We start from the raw sequence: 15,830 nt of genomic DNA, 5'->3' as shown, positions 1-15,830 counted from the left end.
GGACCATTTAGAAAGAAATGTGGAACTGAATTTCAACATAACCACTGGAACTTACAAAGTGATGAAGCTGTATTAAATAGACGACACATTAAATCTCAATCCTTAGATATTTTGGACAGATTATACAGTGATAAACATTATAGAAATTTTAACAAAATACAGGCATCGTTTTGTATGGGATGTATACAGCATGTCGAACAGACCTGTTTGGATTGTGGTAGAAAGAGGGCTCCTGATGAACCAGTTAAACAAGTTGATGCATGTTGTGGTACCGACAGTGATTTATCCAATGAAAGCAGTGTTGAGTTATTTCTACTTTTTATGTCCAAGGACATATTGTTTTTGCCCTGTCTGTTGGTTTGTTGGTTTGCACAAACTTTAACATTGGCCATAACTTTTGCAATATTAAAGATAGCAACTTGATATTTGGCATGCAAGTGTATCTCATAAAGCTGCACAATTTGAGTGGTGAAAGGTCAAGGTCAAGGTCATCCTTCAAGGTCAAAGCTAAAATATATAGGTCAAAATCGCTGAAAAGGGGACATAGTGTTTAACAAACACATCACTTGTTACTTCTGAAAGGAGGTCAATTACGTTCAAACAATATCAAGGGTACTTCTGAATGTTGAACATTTGATAATATAAACTTATAACTTCATTTGCCACTTAATGTTTTATTCAGATTGAAAGATTATGACCGAAATGACAATAAAATACAAAAATTACTAGCATAAATGTAAATTCTGAATTTATAAGTGCAATAAAGATGATCAATTAAGTTTATTTGTTTCAATCGATTATTTTGTTGCTATGCTTTTATCGATAAAATACGGGGTCTTTTTGTACTGAAATAAATACATGTATTTGTAATGTAACAATCTCTTATCTATACGTGTTCAACTATACAACGCATGTTCCAGTGCCTTTCCAAATCTGGAAATAAAAATGGCGCATTACTGTCAACGTCATGTTGTGCTGAATTCAGTAATTAAGGGATATCATGTTTATAAAAATAAAATGGCGGAAGAAAAGACATACATGTGTGTTAAGGATTTCGGTAATGTTGTGGACAAGAATGCTATTCTTGTAATATGCACGGTTGATAGCAAATCCATAGGCCATGTCCCAGCTTTACCAGTTCCTATAAATAAAGCCTTCACAACAATCATGGATATGCATCCTGGAATTTCCATTGAATGGTGAGTTTTGGAAATGAACTATTGTTTTATAAAGATATACCGATTATATGTCCCTGATTCAATAAACCCAGTGCTTACAAATGATAGTCATTGTGCAATTTCCTGTACTTATCAACTTTCTGATATTCTATGTACATACTCGAATTGTTTTCAGATATCTCTTTATATGAAAGATTCTTTGAAATGCAAATATCTATTGTTTCAGTATTGCTTCTGGTAACCCAAGACCAAGCTCGTATCCATGGCCAGATACAAGTGCCCAAGGGGGAGGCATCATTCAGCCTGTCCAATACAAGATATCAGCACCTGCCAGCTTAACAGATAGAATAAAATATATTCTAATGTGCGCAGCGTCTGATGAACAGGACATTCTCAAAGAAATGGATGTACACGTAAGTTTTTCTATGCTATAAAATAGAAATTCCGAATAAGTAAATAAAAGCATTATATAACGTACATTATAAGAGTCACATTATCTGAAATTCAACAATTTATAATCAGTATTGTGTCACTAAATTTCAGGTCGAGTATGATGGTGAAAGGACACCCCCCATGATCATATCAAAGGATAATGGCACGCAAGACACACCCAACTACAAGTTAACTACACCCTGAGCTATACTTTTTTAACATATGAATAATAAATACAAGAAAATCTTACGTTGTATGTTCACTTGATATACCATGATTTCTGCCATATTCTCACAAACTTGCTCGTTCAGGAAAGTAGATGTCAAAACGGGTAAGTTGGTCAAACAGTGCATACTAGATGGCTTGCTCCTTCCGGCAAGTTTGATTCCAAAACAAGAAAGTGCACACAATGTTAAAAAATACTTAAATCGTTCAACTTTGAGTTTGAAAATCTGAAAAACAAAGGCGCTTTATGAAAATCGCAACGGTGAAATGTAAGATAATTATTTTAAGATTGAATTCATTTGTTCGATGTGTTTCTTGGATGTTTTATGTCATGACTGAAAACTATACACCAATCCACATGGAAAACAGAGCGCATTCTATTGCTCGTTCGGGAAATTCAAATTCAAAACGGGCAAGTGATTACATAATGTAACTTCGACGACTTGCTCCTTCTGGCAAGTTTGTGTTCAAAACAGGCAAGTGCGTAAAATGTTGACAGATGCTAAAAGTTGCTCAACTTTGGGCTTGAATATTTGACGAACAACGACATTTAAAAAAAAAACGTGACGGTTAAATTTAAGGTAATTGTTTTAAGATTGGATTCAGTTATAAACGTTGTTCCTTGGATGAGTTGTGTGATGCCCGGACACGTTTTGCCAAGGTATATACAAAATGGTTGTTTTCTTGCCTGATCGGGCAATTTTTCAATCAATATTTCCCGATCGGGCAAGTCAAAAGGGGATTCCCCAACTTTCCCAATCTGGCAAGATCTCCAACTGAAAGATGTCGCTTTGGTTTGATGCATTTTTGTATTGTAATAAGCAATATGTGTTTGAGTCCGACATTCCTTGTTTATCTGGATCATACTAGCGCATACTAGAAGCTTTGCTTTCTCGTAAACCGACCACACACCTGTGGCTTGGTATTGTTTTATAGTACTAATTAAGAACAAGAACTTCAAGAGCGGTTTCAAATATATGTCGAAGGCAAGCGTTAAAGTAAAAACTAAAGAAATTTATCAAACCATTTAGACTTCTCGTAAATGGATATCATATACAATAAAGCATACACAATATTTAATGCGAGCATTACTTATGATCCGTTTATTACCAACGGTCCTTATAAGTTATCGTTTATTCAATTTTAGTTATCAACTGTAACTCCTCTTCGTTATGTAAAACATAAAACGCCTGTCAATATAAACGAACACGAAATGTTTGCTTACCCCTCAAAAGCAGCAATTTAAAACCCCAACTTGTTTAATGTCTATTGTTCCATCGTTCCTTTATTGTCGAAGTGTTATCAAACATTGTTTATCGGGCAATTAAAAGGTCGGTGACGAGTAAGATGACACGCACACACAGTTCATGGATAGAACTAGAACAAATGACGCAGGTTTGCTTTCGAAAATTAACGGATAATAATAAGCATTGCTTATTTAGTTTCGAACATTGTATCTTATTATTTTTACTTATACGATATAAGCATGATGAGAGCGCATTCAATCCATTTTGCCAAGAATTAATCAATGATACCTCCTGAGTGTTAAAAAATTGCAAGCATTTTGTTTTAATTTCGCGTCTTATAGTGTTATAATTATTACGCTGCATTATGCGAATGCAAAATTCAAACGTGAATAATTCACTTGATGATGAAAAAACAACAACAATACAAACAAAAATAATGTATTGCCCAAGCAACTTGATTAAAATATATAGACACAATTTTAAGAAAAGATGTGCAGTGTACAGTATCAATCGAAACAAAGATAGGTGTAACTCACTTTATTATAAGAATTAACTTTCATGTGTACTGACATGTGTTTGCATTTCGAAACACGATGCTTTTGATATTACAAAACCAAACTCATTGTCAACCTTGGAATATAAATGTTATCGCGCTATAAGTGCAACATGGATACTGCCACACTTTTAAAACTTATATAAACAGTCACGGGAATCTAAAATCCCTATGCCATTGTATGGAAACAGAGAAGACTTAAATCTATTTCGTGTACCAAGAAATTGTGCAGACATAGCTTATACACTATAGAATGTCCGACCTTTAAAAGCATTTTGCTTTAAGAGCAAAATTCTTCGAACAACTGATCAAACCTCCATGTCGGAACCTCAGTAGTTCGCTTTAACGAATGCCAGATACAAAAATGTAGATTTGTAAATTTACTTCCGTAACAATAAAAACATATTTGTTCATAAAATGTAAAATATATTAATATGTGTTACAAAAACGGATAGGTGTTATATGACAAGATTTCACATTCAAAACGAAAACACACACCATTTCGATTTATAAGAAACAACAACATAGTATTGGTTCATCTACAGTTGATTTGAAACTCGACTCCATATGATACTCTAGACATCTTCCAATCTTCGATTCCAAATTACAATTGTTCGAAATAATATTACTGCAAGTGTTTTAGCATCTGGTATAACAATACACACGAATTACGGACACACACAACTCTAAAGGTATTGTAGGTATTCGAATTCAAACATGAACAACGTGGATGCTAATTGCATACACAGATCAACTTGTTCAAATCTCAGCGTATTCCTTATTAGTTCATGTTCGGGTTTAAAAATCAGCCTAAGCTCGTCACATTACACTAGTTAAATAATGAATATTACACATTTAAACACTGACATTTAGTCTTGTAAAATATTGAAAATAGATATACGAGAACATATTTTTGAATTTGAGAATTGATTAATTCGATATTTATCGAACATTATTTGAAATTATTATATTGGATCTTATATTTTAAGACAGAAACAAGCGTAATTATATCGACCACACGTTATTGAAATCCGTAAACTATATAAAACGGTTAATTAGAAAAGGGTCAGTATGGTCGAAGTACTACTTTCAGACCTTTAGCTAGTTTAACATGTATCTATATATAATATTAGCAAATACATTCCACATTATTCGTTGCGCAGCCGGAGTCCTGTATCACGATTTGTAATACTTGCAGCATGATAACACTACATTTGTCAATTAAACACATTATGCTTGACAGTGTAATTAAAAGTTAATACAGTTGAACAAACAGTGTAATCAGGCGGTACCTTAACCGTTCGACATGAGTGTATTGATTAAAAACATTATAATACGCACACCACATATTCAAGTGCCAAATAGTCCAATAATGTTCGAAATCTTCTATTAAAATAATACAGAAATGCATAATACTTACCAGTTCATGACTATTTCAGAACAAGTATACTTTGCATGCATTAAATTTAACTTAACTTTTAATATAAAGTATGTGAAATTCCTGCAGCCTCGAATCATTTGCACTTCAACTTCACTCTGATACCATAGGGCTGCAATTACTAATACTATACTATATTCTAAACGTTGTTTGCTGCTTTGTGACACAGATATTGGCAGACTTTGTCACACATCGCGTCGTTTATGGGTTTATATTGGAAATTTCATCATCGTTCTGTGGTTGTTCAGTTTAATTATCCCCCAGTTTATGTTTTTTGTTTATTTGTAATACGATAATACCAATATGTTGCCTTCAAACCAGATTTGTGCTTCGTATTCAATACATAATCAATAATAAAGAAGTAATTAAGTATTTTGTATTTGTTCATTATTTAAGATATGTTCGTTGACACGCAAGTTGATATATGACAGAAAATTATGTCATGTGTAAAAAGCAAAATTATATCAATACGCAACGAAATATAAAGAGACGAATTAAAACAAGACTGTGTTTCAGTCGAAATGTGTTTTATTATTGACGCATTTCATGCATATTTAAATAATTATATCAGTTGGCAAAGTAAGTGTAAGCCAGTTGTTGGCAAAGTAAGTATAAGCCAGTTGTTTGAATACTCAAACACAAATTATTGCTCACTTAACTGCCAATACGAGCCACAGTAATCGTAACAATATTCAAATGCATTAAGTCAATAATGTACTCACAAATGTTGGCTTCCTTATAACAGTTTTCCACAGTTAAACTGTGAACCATTTTGCTAAATGTATTCAGTAGGACCACTGTACGTATTTTTTATACCTGAATCAATGTTTGTCTTTATAGATGAAAACATTCTAAACAATCTTATCGTACACATTATGGCATACAAATACATTCCATTGGTATATTGATGGGCTATCCCTATTACTTAATAAACTGTACGTTCACAACTCGTCTTAAGTTACAGGCCAATACCAAAGTATAAATGACAATAGTGTTCGCGCCAGATTGTTAAGTTTTAAATGTTTTCTTTTACGCAGCTTTTATTTGAATTGTGTTCTCGAATTACTGATGTAATAAGTGAATTGACAGACGAAATTGAAACAAAGTACTGTATCGTTGTCGTAATATAATTTCATCTGAATGAAACACCTCTCATACGTTTTACCGTTTGGCTTATATTTCATACTATTGTAAACGCATAGCAGACACTTTGAATCTGCAATGTTCTTGAAACGTTTTGTGTTGACAAACCAATTATTTTAGCGAGATAATTCAAAAGCCCAACAAGCCTGCCAGGAAACATCACGGTTGTGTGAACTAACATAATCAAGCTGTCGACTACATAATTTGCATTTGACGCCAAAATAATAGTGAAAAATAATTCATCCCTATTAAATTCGAGTGCAATGTTTTAATCCTGTAACTCAAATACACCCAGAAATTAAATTACTGGTTTACATTTGAACAAAGATATATGTATATAAGAAGTACGTGTCACAAAATATTTCTAAATGATCTTAACGTAACATTCTGATGATAAATATCATAATATATTAAATGCGAGTGCAATGTTTTAATCCTGTATTTCAAATACACCCAGAAATTAAATTACTGGTTTACATTTGAACAAAGATATATGTATATAAGAAGTACGTGTCACAAAATATTTCTAAATGAACTTAACGTAACATTCTGATGATAAATATCATAAACGGGAAACATAAGTATTCTATGCCATAATCTCTCGAATAATTTTTTTCTATTAAACATTTAAGTAACGCTTGGATTATGTACTGAAAAGTCATATCAAGCGAGAAGTGTACTTTTGTACAATTATTTTCGTCCCAGTAAGTTTCTTGTCTCCCATTTGTATAATTGCACCATAAATAGAGCTTAATCGTGGCATCCTGCAAGTCCCTATGTCGCATTATGGAGATAAAAAAAAACTCAGTCTGATTTAAATCATTGATTGTAGTAAGCCTACCATTAGACCGATCTTACAGCTTCAGTGGGATTGTTTAAAAATATATTTTCTTGGATTGAAATCATTGGAAAATCCTCATTGTGATGCGAACGATTTGTTTGTGTGAATGCATGATGACAGAACTGATAACATCATATTTATATAAATATCAAACGATTTGTTTTATAATAAACTTAACATCTATGAGCAATTATGTACATATCATATGTGGATAAACTATATAACGACCCATTGGTACAATAATGCACCATGTGCCTTCTCATTTCAATGTCAAATGGTCTTGATTTGCACCCAACGGGCGATATTATGTACAACTTCCAAAAATACAAAGCTTTTTCAAATTTAAGAAATGATGGCCATTGGCAGAGATAGAGAAGCATAGTAACGCGCATACGAAATAAATAGTAAAATGCAGCGAGTTAATATAACACCACTGCTCATCTTCATCTGTTCCGTGCAGCGTTTTAGGGGTTACTACACTACTACCTTAGTTATATTAAACATGTGGCAAAAGACTTTTGGAAATTCTACAAAAAGCTTTTTATGACGCTGAGTGTCAAATTTTATTTACTTTTTTTCGGTGACGTTAATTTCCGTGATCCAAGTTGCCATTCATGAACATTTTTCTATTTAAAATTCATTATGTATTTTTCTTTAAAACATTGACTTTTTATAGCTGAAAAGTTCCGCTTGGCTTTGGTTTTATACATTTTCATTATATTGCAATAAGCCATGCCTTTTTAAGTGCCTTAGTATCTTGATCCTACGGTACTTACTGAAACTTTTGCCTGCTCGTATACCGACCCCGCATCTTCGGTTTCGATTGTTTCATATACTTAAACTTAAACTTAAACTTAACGCTTTAAACCACACTCGAGCATCGTACTGTTTCACAATAGCGTAAAGGTAACACCTTTTGACAATATTATGCAAAATCCATTCGCCTATCCTGTTATCTCTCCTTATAATTTTTGTCCTTTTTGCACTTCCGAGACAAACACGTTCCAAGAATATTGCTTGCGTTAACATGAAAGCATTGTTTCGTGTTTATTATCACGAAGCATCTGGAATCTATATCCTGTGTCTCAATACATGTATGCAGTTAATTTAATGGCCAGCTCGTATTAAAAACGCGTTTTGAAATTAAGTTCTTTAAGAAAAGAAATCCCTTTGACAGAAAATTTTTATAAGGATGCCTTAAATATTCGTTTGTATTCTTTATTTGTTTAATTAAGGATGGCATAATTAACTAAAACGTCTTTATTAAATAGTGGAAACCTTTATGCGGAGACTGTGTCAATTGATGTCATAGCAGGTGAAACGGTCTTCCGTTACACGTCAATATGTGCGTATGTCGTGTTTATTGTCAATACTACAAAATCAATATGTCACCTGCTATCAGGGCCCGTATTCACCAATCCATTCTTAGACTTAAGATTAAGGAATTTACTCTAAACCAAGAAAAATACGTCCATTATTTGAGTATATACAGGCTACCTCTGGTAATTATGTCATTAAGAAAATGTTCTACATGAAGAATGGTGTAGACAGAGGTGAATAATGCCAATTTGTACTGAAAATTGAATAAATTATGGAATATTCCAATTTAAAGAATATTCTTTATTTTTAGACTTAAGTCTAAGAATAGTTTGGAGAATACGGCCCCAGGTGTTGTGCGTCCTGTTTCGATACATAAACAAAAATATAAGATTAATTTAGCTTGTGTTATTGTTCATTGAATACAGCTATTTCATAGACATGCATTTTGTGGTTTAACAGCCAATGGTGGAATGTGTGCAAAGCTACAAAAATTGATTACAAACTAGACACATCACCAGTCGAGTATGTTTTATAAATGGCGCGTCACTTATCTATATACATATTATTCCCATATATTGAAAACTTAACTGCTTATAGTAGCCATGCTACTTTTAATTACAATAACCAAATGTTTGAAGTCATGAATGTCAAAACAAACCTTATATTGCTTATAACCACATTCCTCAGTGTTGGTTTAAACACTATTTATTTAGTTCATTGAAAGTACATATAAGCAATACAATACAAACATACATATTATATTTGAGCAATATGCTAGGCAGGTAGAATTGCAGTATTGCTTTACATAAAGGCTGTAAAATACAATTGGATAGAATTGAGAAGGAAGCTCGAGGCTTATACTATGTCTTTCTTCTGTCAGTTAGAAGCGCTGCTGTAATGGTGTAAACAACCAAACGTATAACAACTATTTAAAGACATGTTACGAACAATATATTACAGTATTAGATAATTGCATACTGGTTAGAAATGTAAAAATACTATAACTTATAATACAAAAAGTATAACAGAGTAATGTAGATAGCATTAGAGTTAATGAGTGGAGAAGGAAAGGGATAGCAGTGGAAGAGTAGAGTTTCAGAATAAGAAAAGTTGCGGTAAGAAAGGAAGCAGTTGCGGGAACGGGGCATCGTTAGCAGAATATGGTTTGTTCCTGAGATAGAAATGGTTTAGAATCTATGACTATCTCGGATGAAAGACTGAACATGTTTGAATATTAATGAATTTACTTCATATGAGCCGTCTTTAACACCGAAAAGAAGAAGTTGCAAAGTTATGGGTAAGAATCTAGACAGATTGTTAAAAAGGATAACTCTTTTTTCTGTATAAATGGGACAATTGAAGAAAAAGTGATATGTGTCTTCAATTGCACCGCATTGACAGTATGGACTTTGTACAATGTTTTTTGAGTACAAATGTTCATTTAAACTGCTACAATGCATTCGTAAACGCGCATGTAGAATATTAGATGTCCGCTCCCCATCGTAGAAATGCTGGGGAATTATTTTCTTATCTTTGCTAAGATTTGCTTTGAATGCAGAGAGAGGAGCCGTTCTCACCGATTCCGGTAAATTGTTCCATAAGTTTATAGTTGATGGTAGGAAAGATCGTGTAAAAAGTTGTGATTTGCATTGGATACTGCGAATGTTGTTAGAGTTACGAAGTGGATAAGCAGATCTTTCTCCCACGCTAGAGGGGATAAGTGTGCACAAGTATGGGGGTGCTAGTGAATTATACATTTTATAGAATCCTCAGTGTTAAGTGTAAATCATTTTAGTACATTCATCCATCAGAAAAAAACTGCACATGGGTGACATATTGCTAGTCTAGTTCATACACCATGGAGAATATTCTAAACACATTGATATAACCCACATTTGCATACCAATACATTCCATGTGGGTGTTGATTTTCTATTCCCTGTGGTTAATAAAATGTTTGCTTACAACTCGTCTGAAATTACATCTGTCAATACCAAATTATAAATAGGATTGGTTTTGCAGCTACATGTGAATTGTTTTGCATTACATTATGTCTTTAATTTTCGTGCAATTTAAAAAAGGTGTTTTGTCCTGGAATTATTTATGTAATAGGTGTATTTGAAGACGCATTGAGTTTATGGAACAAACCGCAATACGAACCGCACGATATTAAAATGAAAAGGTATGGAAAAGTAAGCATACTAGCAAATAAGACGGATGGTTAAGTTACAAAAACACATGTGTTTAATCATAAACTAAACATTTATATGAAATTTAATTATTTTCATAAATGGATATAAAACTAGTTTACATCCTCATCGGGAAGAATATTCAAAGCCCAACGTCTTCAACCGTCCACCATCGTTTATTTGTTTCCGATGTGTCTCGCACATTGATTATAGAATTATTAACATGTCACTGAAAAATCAAGACACGCAAAGTAACTTGCTTTCCAAAGCTAACTGTTATAAATATAGCAATGCTGTTTTCACAAAAGCCCTGCATTTTCATTATCGATCAAACCAAGGATCTTTTTCAGATAAAACATTATTACAAAATAGAATATAAATGAGAAATGTTATGTCTATGTATTTCGACGAAGGGGCTGTTGATATTACGAAACCACGCTCATTGTGAACATTGAAACAGAAATGTTTTCGCGATAAACTAAAAATATGGATACAGAAACAATATTACAGCTTATATAAAAAATTCAATGGGGTCGTCAATCCCTATTCAATCGTTTTGTCGTTTTTCAACAGAGAAAAATGCAATGTATTACGTGGACCAAGACCAAAATTGTAACATCTGTTCAGACATTGCTTGTAAACAGATGGAATGTCATATGATTTTTAGACGGTATGCTTCAAACAACTGATAACTATTTAATATCGTACCTTTATATGCTCGCCTTCAGAACAAAGAAAAAGAAATGTTAATTTGAAATTTTACTATCTTAATAATAAACTTGAACTAGTTCATTATTATAACAATACAAGAAATTGTTACAGAAGCTGTAAATCAAGTGTAATAAGATCACGTACAATCTCCAAACAAATACTATGTTAATTTACAATTATATATACATTATCAGAGTATCATTATTTTATTCAACATAATTCTTTCATTTCCTCTTCCGATCGTCTATTCAAAATTTCCATTGTTTAACAGACATGGCTGCAAGTGTTCTAGCACCTGGAACAGCAATTCACATCAATAACTTACACTCGCGCATCGCTATAGGTATTTGTGTTCCACCAGAAACAAAAAGCTCGCTAATTGCAACCAAGAACCATCTTGTCGAAAGCTCACGGGTGTCATTACTGGTTTTCTTCCGTGTTTAAGGCCGGAAATAAATGTCTCCTACGTCTGACATTTTATATCGGAAAACATTGAATACCGGATATGTAAACACCGACTTTAAGTCCTGTAAAATAATAATAAGATATATTTGGGACCGGATAATCGAATACATATATGCGATATTTATTACTTTAAACTAAAAGTGTGCTTCTTATCTTGAAAGACTTGACGAATCATGCTAAGATATGCCACAAGTTGTTTCATCTCGCATACTTTGCACAGCCGCGAAGAGATTTTCAATTGTCAGCTAAAGATACGTGATAATAAATTTAAATCACAACACATTTAAGTGAACTCATACATTAATCTGACTTTAAAAATCTTTATAACAAAAACACGAAAATTCAAAAATTCTATCTTTATACTCGAGGTAATGTGTACTTTACGAGTTTCAATTGTCATCTAATGTTAAACATACATTACGGTAATTTTCTGCAACCACGAACACATATATAATCAAACTTCACTCTTACACCGTAAGACTTCATTGATGAAGTGGACAACGATTCAAAACACATTGTGCTTCCTATTTCGATATTTCCTTTCATTCCATTCCATGGTGATGTTGGTTTCTTATCCCCAGTGTTTACTAAATTGTTAGCTCAGAACTTAAATAGAGTTACATTTATCAATACTTAAGTTTTACTTGTAATACTTGTGAAAAATGGAATTTATGACATCTATAAATAGACAATATGAGAAAATCCCTTTAAATATATTTTTATATTGTATTCGATATATTTGAATACAGTTATCTGTCCATCTCTCTCAAGAACCAAGCCGAGATGCAATCATTGTTACTTACGTGTTGAAAATATACTTTTAGTTTATGCATGTCTATGCAAGAAATGTCGAACTATTTGTTAAATCTATATTTACATATATTATAGAATCGTATGTGTGTATTTAAATAAAACATAACAGTCTTATTTGAAATATTTATAAAAGCAAAATAAAGTCATTTGTCATATGAATAAACAGCAAATATTAATCATCTGACAAACGTATTCGTACCAAACATTAACGGTCTAGAATTATTAAAGAATATGGTGCGCATGCTTGAATACAATGTGTTGCCTTCACCTTTTGACCACCAACACAAGCACGTAAATTGTCTTCAATCCGGTAGAGAAAACTTTCGTCGTGTATATACTATTGCTTTCCAACGCATCTCTGACACCAAAGTGATTCATAAAATATATCGAACGTTGAGACTGATGTCGATTGTGCGAGCGACGATAATATATGTACATTCTGGGAGAGATTATGCGTTCTTGGAAATTTGAATATCGCTTGATGGCTTTTACAAATATACCCCGGTTTCCTTAAGGATTAGTTTGCTAATAGCCATTTGATCGTCTGCAATTATCAGTTGCGTGCGATAGCTAGTGACGGTAGTCTATCGGTTATAACAAATAAATTGGACACATCATTTGATAGCGGGAAAGAATGCATATTAAGGTGGCGTTATTTATCTTGATTAATAATTACTGGGGCATGGTAAGACTGCATTGGTCAATGAAAACACTTTATGCCGTTTAAACCCTTTAATAATTAGTTCACATATTGTAATAACCTTTCATCACGCGCTTTGTGTGATTCATTATGATACAGATATAATCGATTAGACATTGAGCATGGTATATACATGGTTTTACATCTCAGCACGAGATGTACAACAGCAAACAAAGATATTTGCCGAGAAGTTATGAAGGAAGTTATCCAACGTTGTTGATGAACTATGGTCCTAATGTTAGCAATTACAACCCGCTAAAGAAAACATTCAAATAATAAAAGCTCCTAAATCGTCTTTCAGACATATCATCTTGTCACCATCAGAGTTTTTACATAATTGAAAACGTTTCTTATCGCGTTGGCCTCTGTGATTACACTTATACCATAATTTGTTCCATTTTGTGTTTTAGAGATTAATGCATTGTCGCCTTAGGTGCATTCAACATTTGGTTAAAGGCTTTTGGCAAGTCTGAACAAACATTAAATGACGCTCAATGTATTGCTTTAATCCGTTGTCTCAGACATTATACATCGTGATCCAGGTTTACAAACAAAACTATAAGAAATATTATGTTATTTTAAATTTTCATTTGCCAAGTTTACTGTTTGTAGCCGAAAGATTCCGCTTTGGTTTGATGCATTTTTGTATTTGTAATAAGCAATATGTGTTTAGTCCGACATTCCTTGTTTATCTGGATCATATTGGCGCTTACTAGAAGCGTTTTTTTCTCGTACACCGACCACACACGTGTGGCTTGGTATTGTTTTGTAGTACTTATTAAGAACAAGCAATTAAAGAGTGGTTTCAAATATATGTCGAATACAAGCGTTAAAGTATTAACTTAAGAAATTGATCAAACCATTTAGACTTCTCGTAAATTGATTTCTCACATGCCATACTCTGTTTCCCATGTAATATAACCATTACGAATATTTTATCTTACATATGTCTAATATACTTTTTAAGCGTTTTCATTGGCTTATTTTCGTTCGATTGCCCAATCGCATTTTGTTATTTTGCTGAAATGACCGTTGCAACGTCAAATGACGTCACGAAATGTATACAACATTCGGGATTTATCAGTATGTTTGGGTAAATATTTATTTAATTTGCTCATTTGAAAGCATGCGATAACGAAATCTGACACTCGTTGCCAATTCATAACATATTGTATTAAATTCGTTAGTAAAATAATTCCTGAACTCTATTAATAAAATATGGTTTGAGATGACAACTCGTGCTAGGTCCTATATATCATATACAATAAAGCATACACAATATTTTAAGCGAAAATTACTTATGATCCGTTTATTACAAACGGTCTTTATAAGTTATCGTATATTCAATTTAAGTTATCGACTCTTCTCCGTTATGTAAAACATAAAATGCCTGTCAATATAAACGAACACGAAATATTTGCTTACCACTTAAAAGCAGCAATATAAAACCCCAACTTGTTTAACGTCCATCGTTACATCGTTCCGAAATGTTATAAAACATTGTTGATCGGGTAATAACTAGGTCGGTGACGAGTAAAATTACACTTACATTTAGTATATATAAATAGAACTAGAACTAATGACGCAGGTATGCTTTAGAAAATTTACGGACAATATTAACCACACTGATTGGCAACATTGGAATATAAATGTTATCGCGCTATATGTGCAAAATGGATACTTTTACAATATTAAAACTAGTATAAACAATCAAAGGAATATAAAATCCATATGCAATTGTATAAAAACAGAGAAGAATACAAAATATTTCATGTACCAAGAAATTGTTGTAACATGTGTGCAGACATTGCTAATACACTATAGAATGACCTTTTAAAGCCTGTTCATATTAGAGCAAAATTCTTCGAACTACTGATCAAACCTCCAACTGAAGTAGTTGCGTTTTAACGAATACCAGATAAAATTGTAGATTTGTACTTGTACTACTGTAACAATAAATGCATAGTTCTTCATAAGTTGGAAAATATAAATATTTGTTACAAAACAACAGATTGATGTTATGTAACAAGATTTTACATTCAATAGGCAAACAAACACAATGTCAATTTATAATTAACAATAATATAGTATTGTTTGATCTACAATCGATTTGAAAATCGAGTCCATATGATACTCTAGATATCTTCTGCCGATCGTCGATTCAAAATTACAATTGTTAAACATATACAACTGCAAGTGTTTTTGCATCTGGTATAACAATGCACACGAATTACGCACACACACACAACACTCGAGGTATTCGAGTTCAAACAGAAACAAAGTGTCTGCTGTCCGTTTTTATTGATTTTTTCGAAAACGAAAGTCTTCTTAGCAAAAATCCAGTGATAGTGTCAAGTGTCGTCTCTGAATAGACTGTGCGGACTGCACAGGCTATTCTGGAATAATAATTTCCGCACATAAATTAACTTCTCCCCCGTTTTCACACAGCACGGCCAAAATATACCGTTTTCTTAAGGATTGGTTAGTTAACAGTAATATAATCTTTTCTAACAGCCATCAGTTGCGTATTCTAGCTAGTTCGAGGAGGGTATCGTTTAATAGAATGGAAGCCCGAT

The 15,830-nt window shown here is 32.8% G+C and overlaps 1 protein-coding gene across 1 annotated transcript; it reads left to right on the top strand.

Annotated features, from left to right (window-relative positions):
• The first annotated feature begins 916 nt into the window (after positions 1-916).
• Positions 917-1,859, top strand: LOC127831020 (uncharacterized). The gene is made up of 3 exons (XM_052356000.1): positions 917-1,199; positions 1,405-1,591; positions 1,722-1,859. Exons 1-3 carry the CDS (start codon positions 946-948, stop codon positions 1,812-1,814), a joined length of 534 nt encoding a protein of 177 aa, XP_052211960.1. The 5' UTR covers positions 917-945; the 3' UTR covers positions 1,815-1,859.
• The last annotated feature ends 13,971 nt before the right edge of the window (positions 1,860-15,830 follow it).

This window comes from Dreissena polymorpha, chromosome 5 (assembly GCF_020536995.1).
Source record: "Dreissena polymorpha isolate Duluth1 chromosome 5, UMN_Dpol_1.0, whole genome shotgun sequence".
Classification (NCBI taxonomy): Eukaryota; Metazoa; Mollusca; class Bivalvia; order Myida; family Dreissenidae; genus Dreissena; species Dreissena polymorpha.
This window is presented reverse-complemented; position numbering and strand designations above follow the sequence as displayed.

Bases quoted from the DNA above. Each gene is read 5' to 3' on its own strand.
- LOC127831020 (XM_052356000.1), top strand. From the start codon at position 946: ATGGCGCATTACTGTCAACGTCATGTTGTGCTGAATTCAGTAATTAAG. The intron at 1,200-1,404 runs GTGAGTTTTGGA...CTATTGTTTCAG, and splicing joins CCTGGAATTTCCATTGAATG to TATTGCTTCTGGTAACCCAA. The intron at 1,592-1,721 runs GTAAGTTTTTCT...ACTAAATTTCAG, and splicing joins TCAAAGAAATGGATGTACAC to GTCGAGTATGATGGTGAAAG.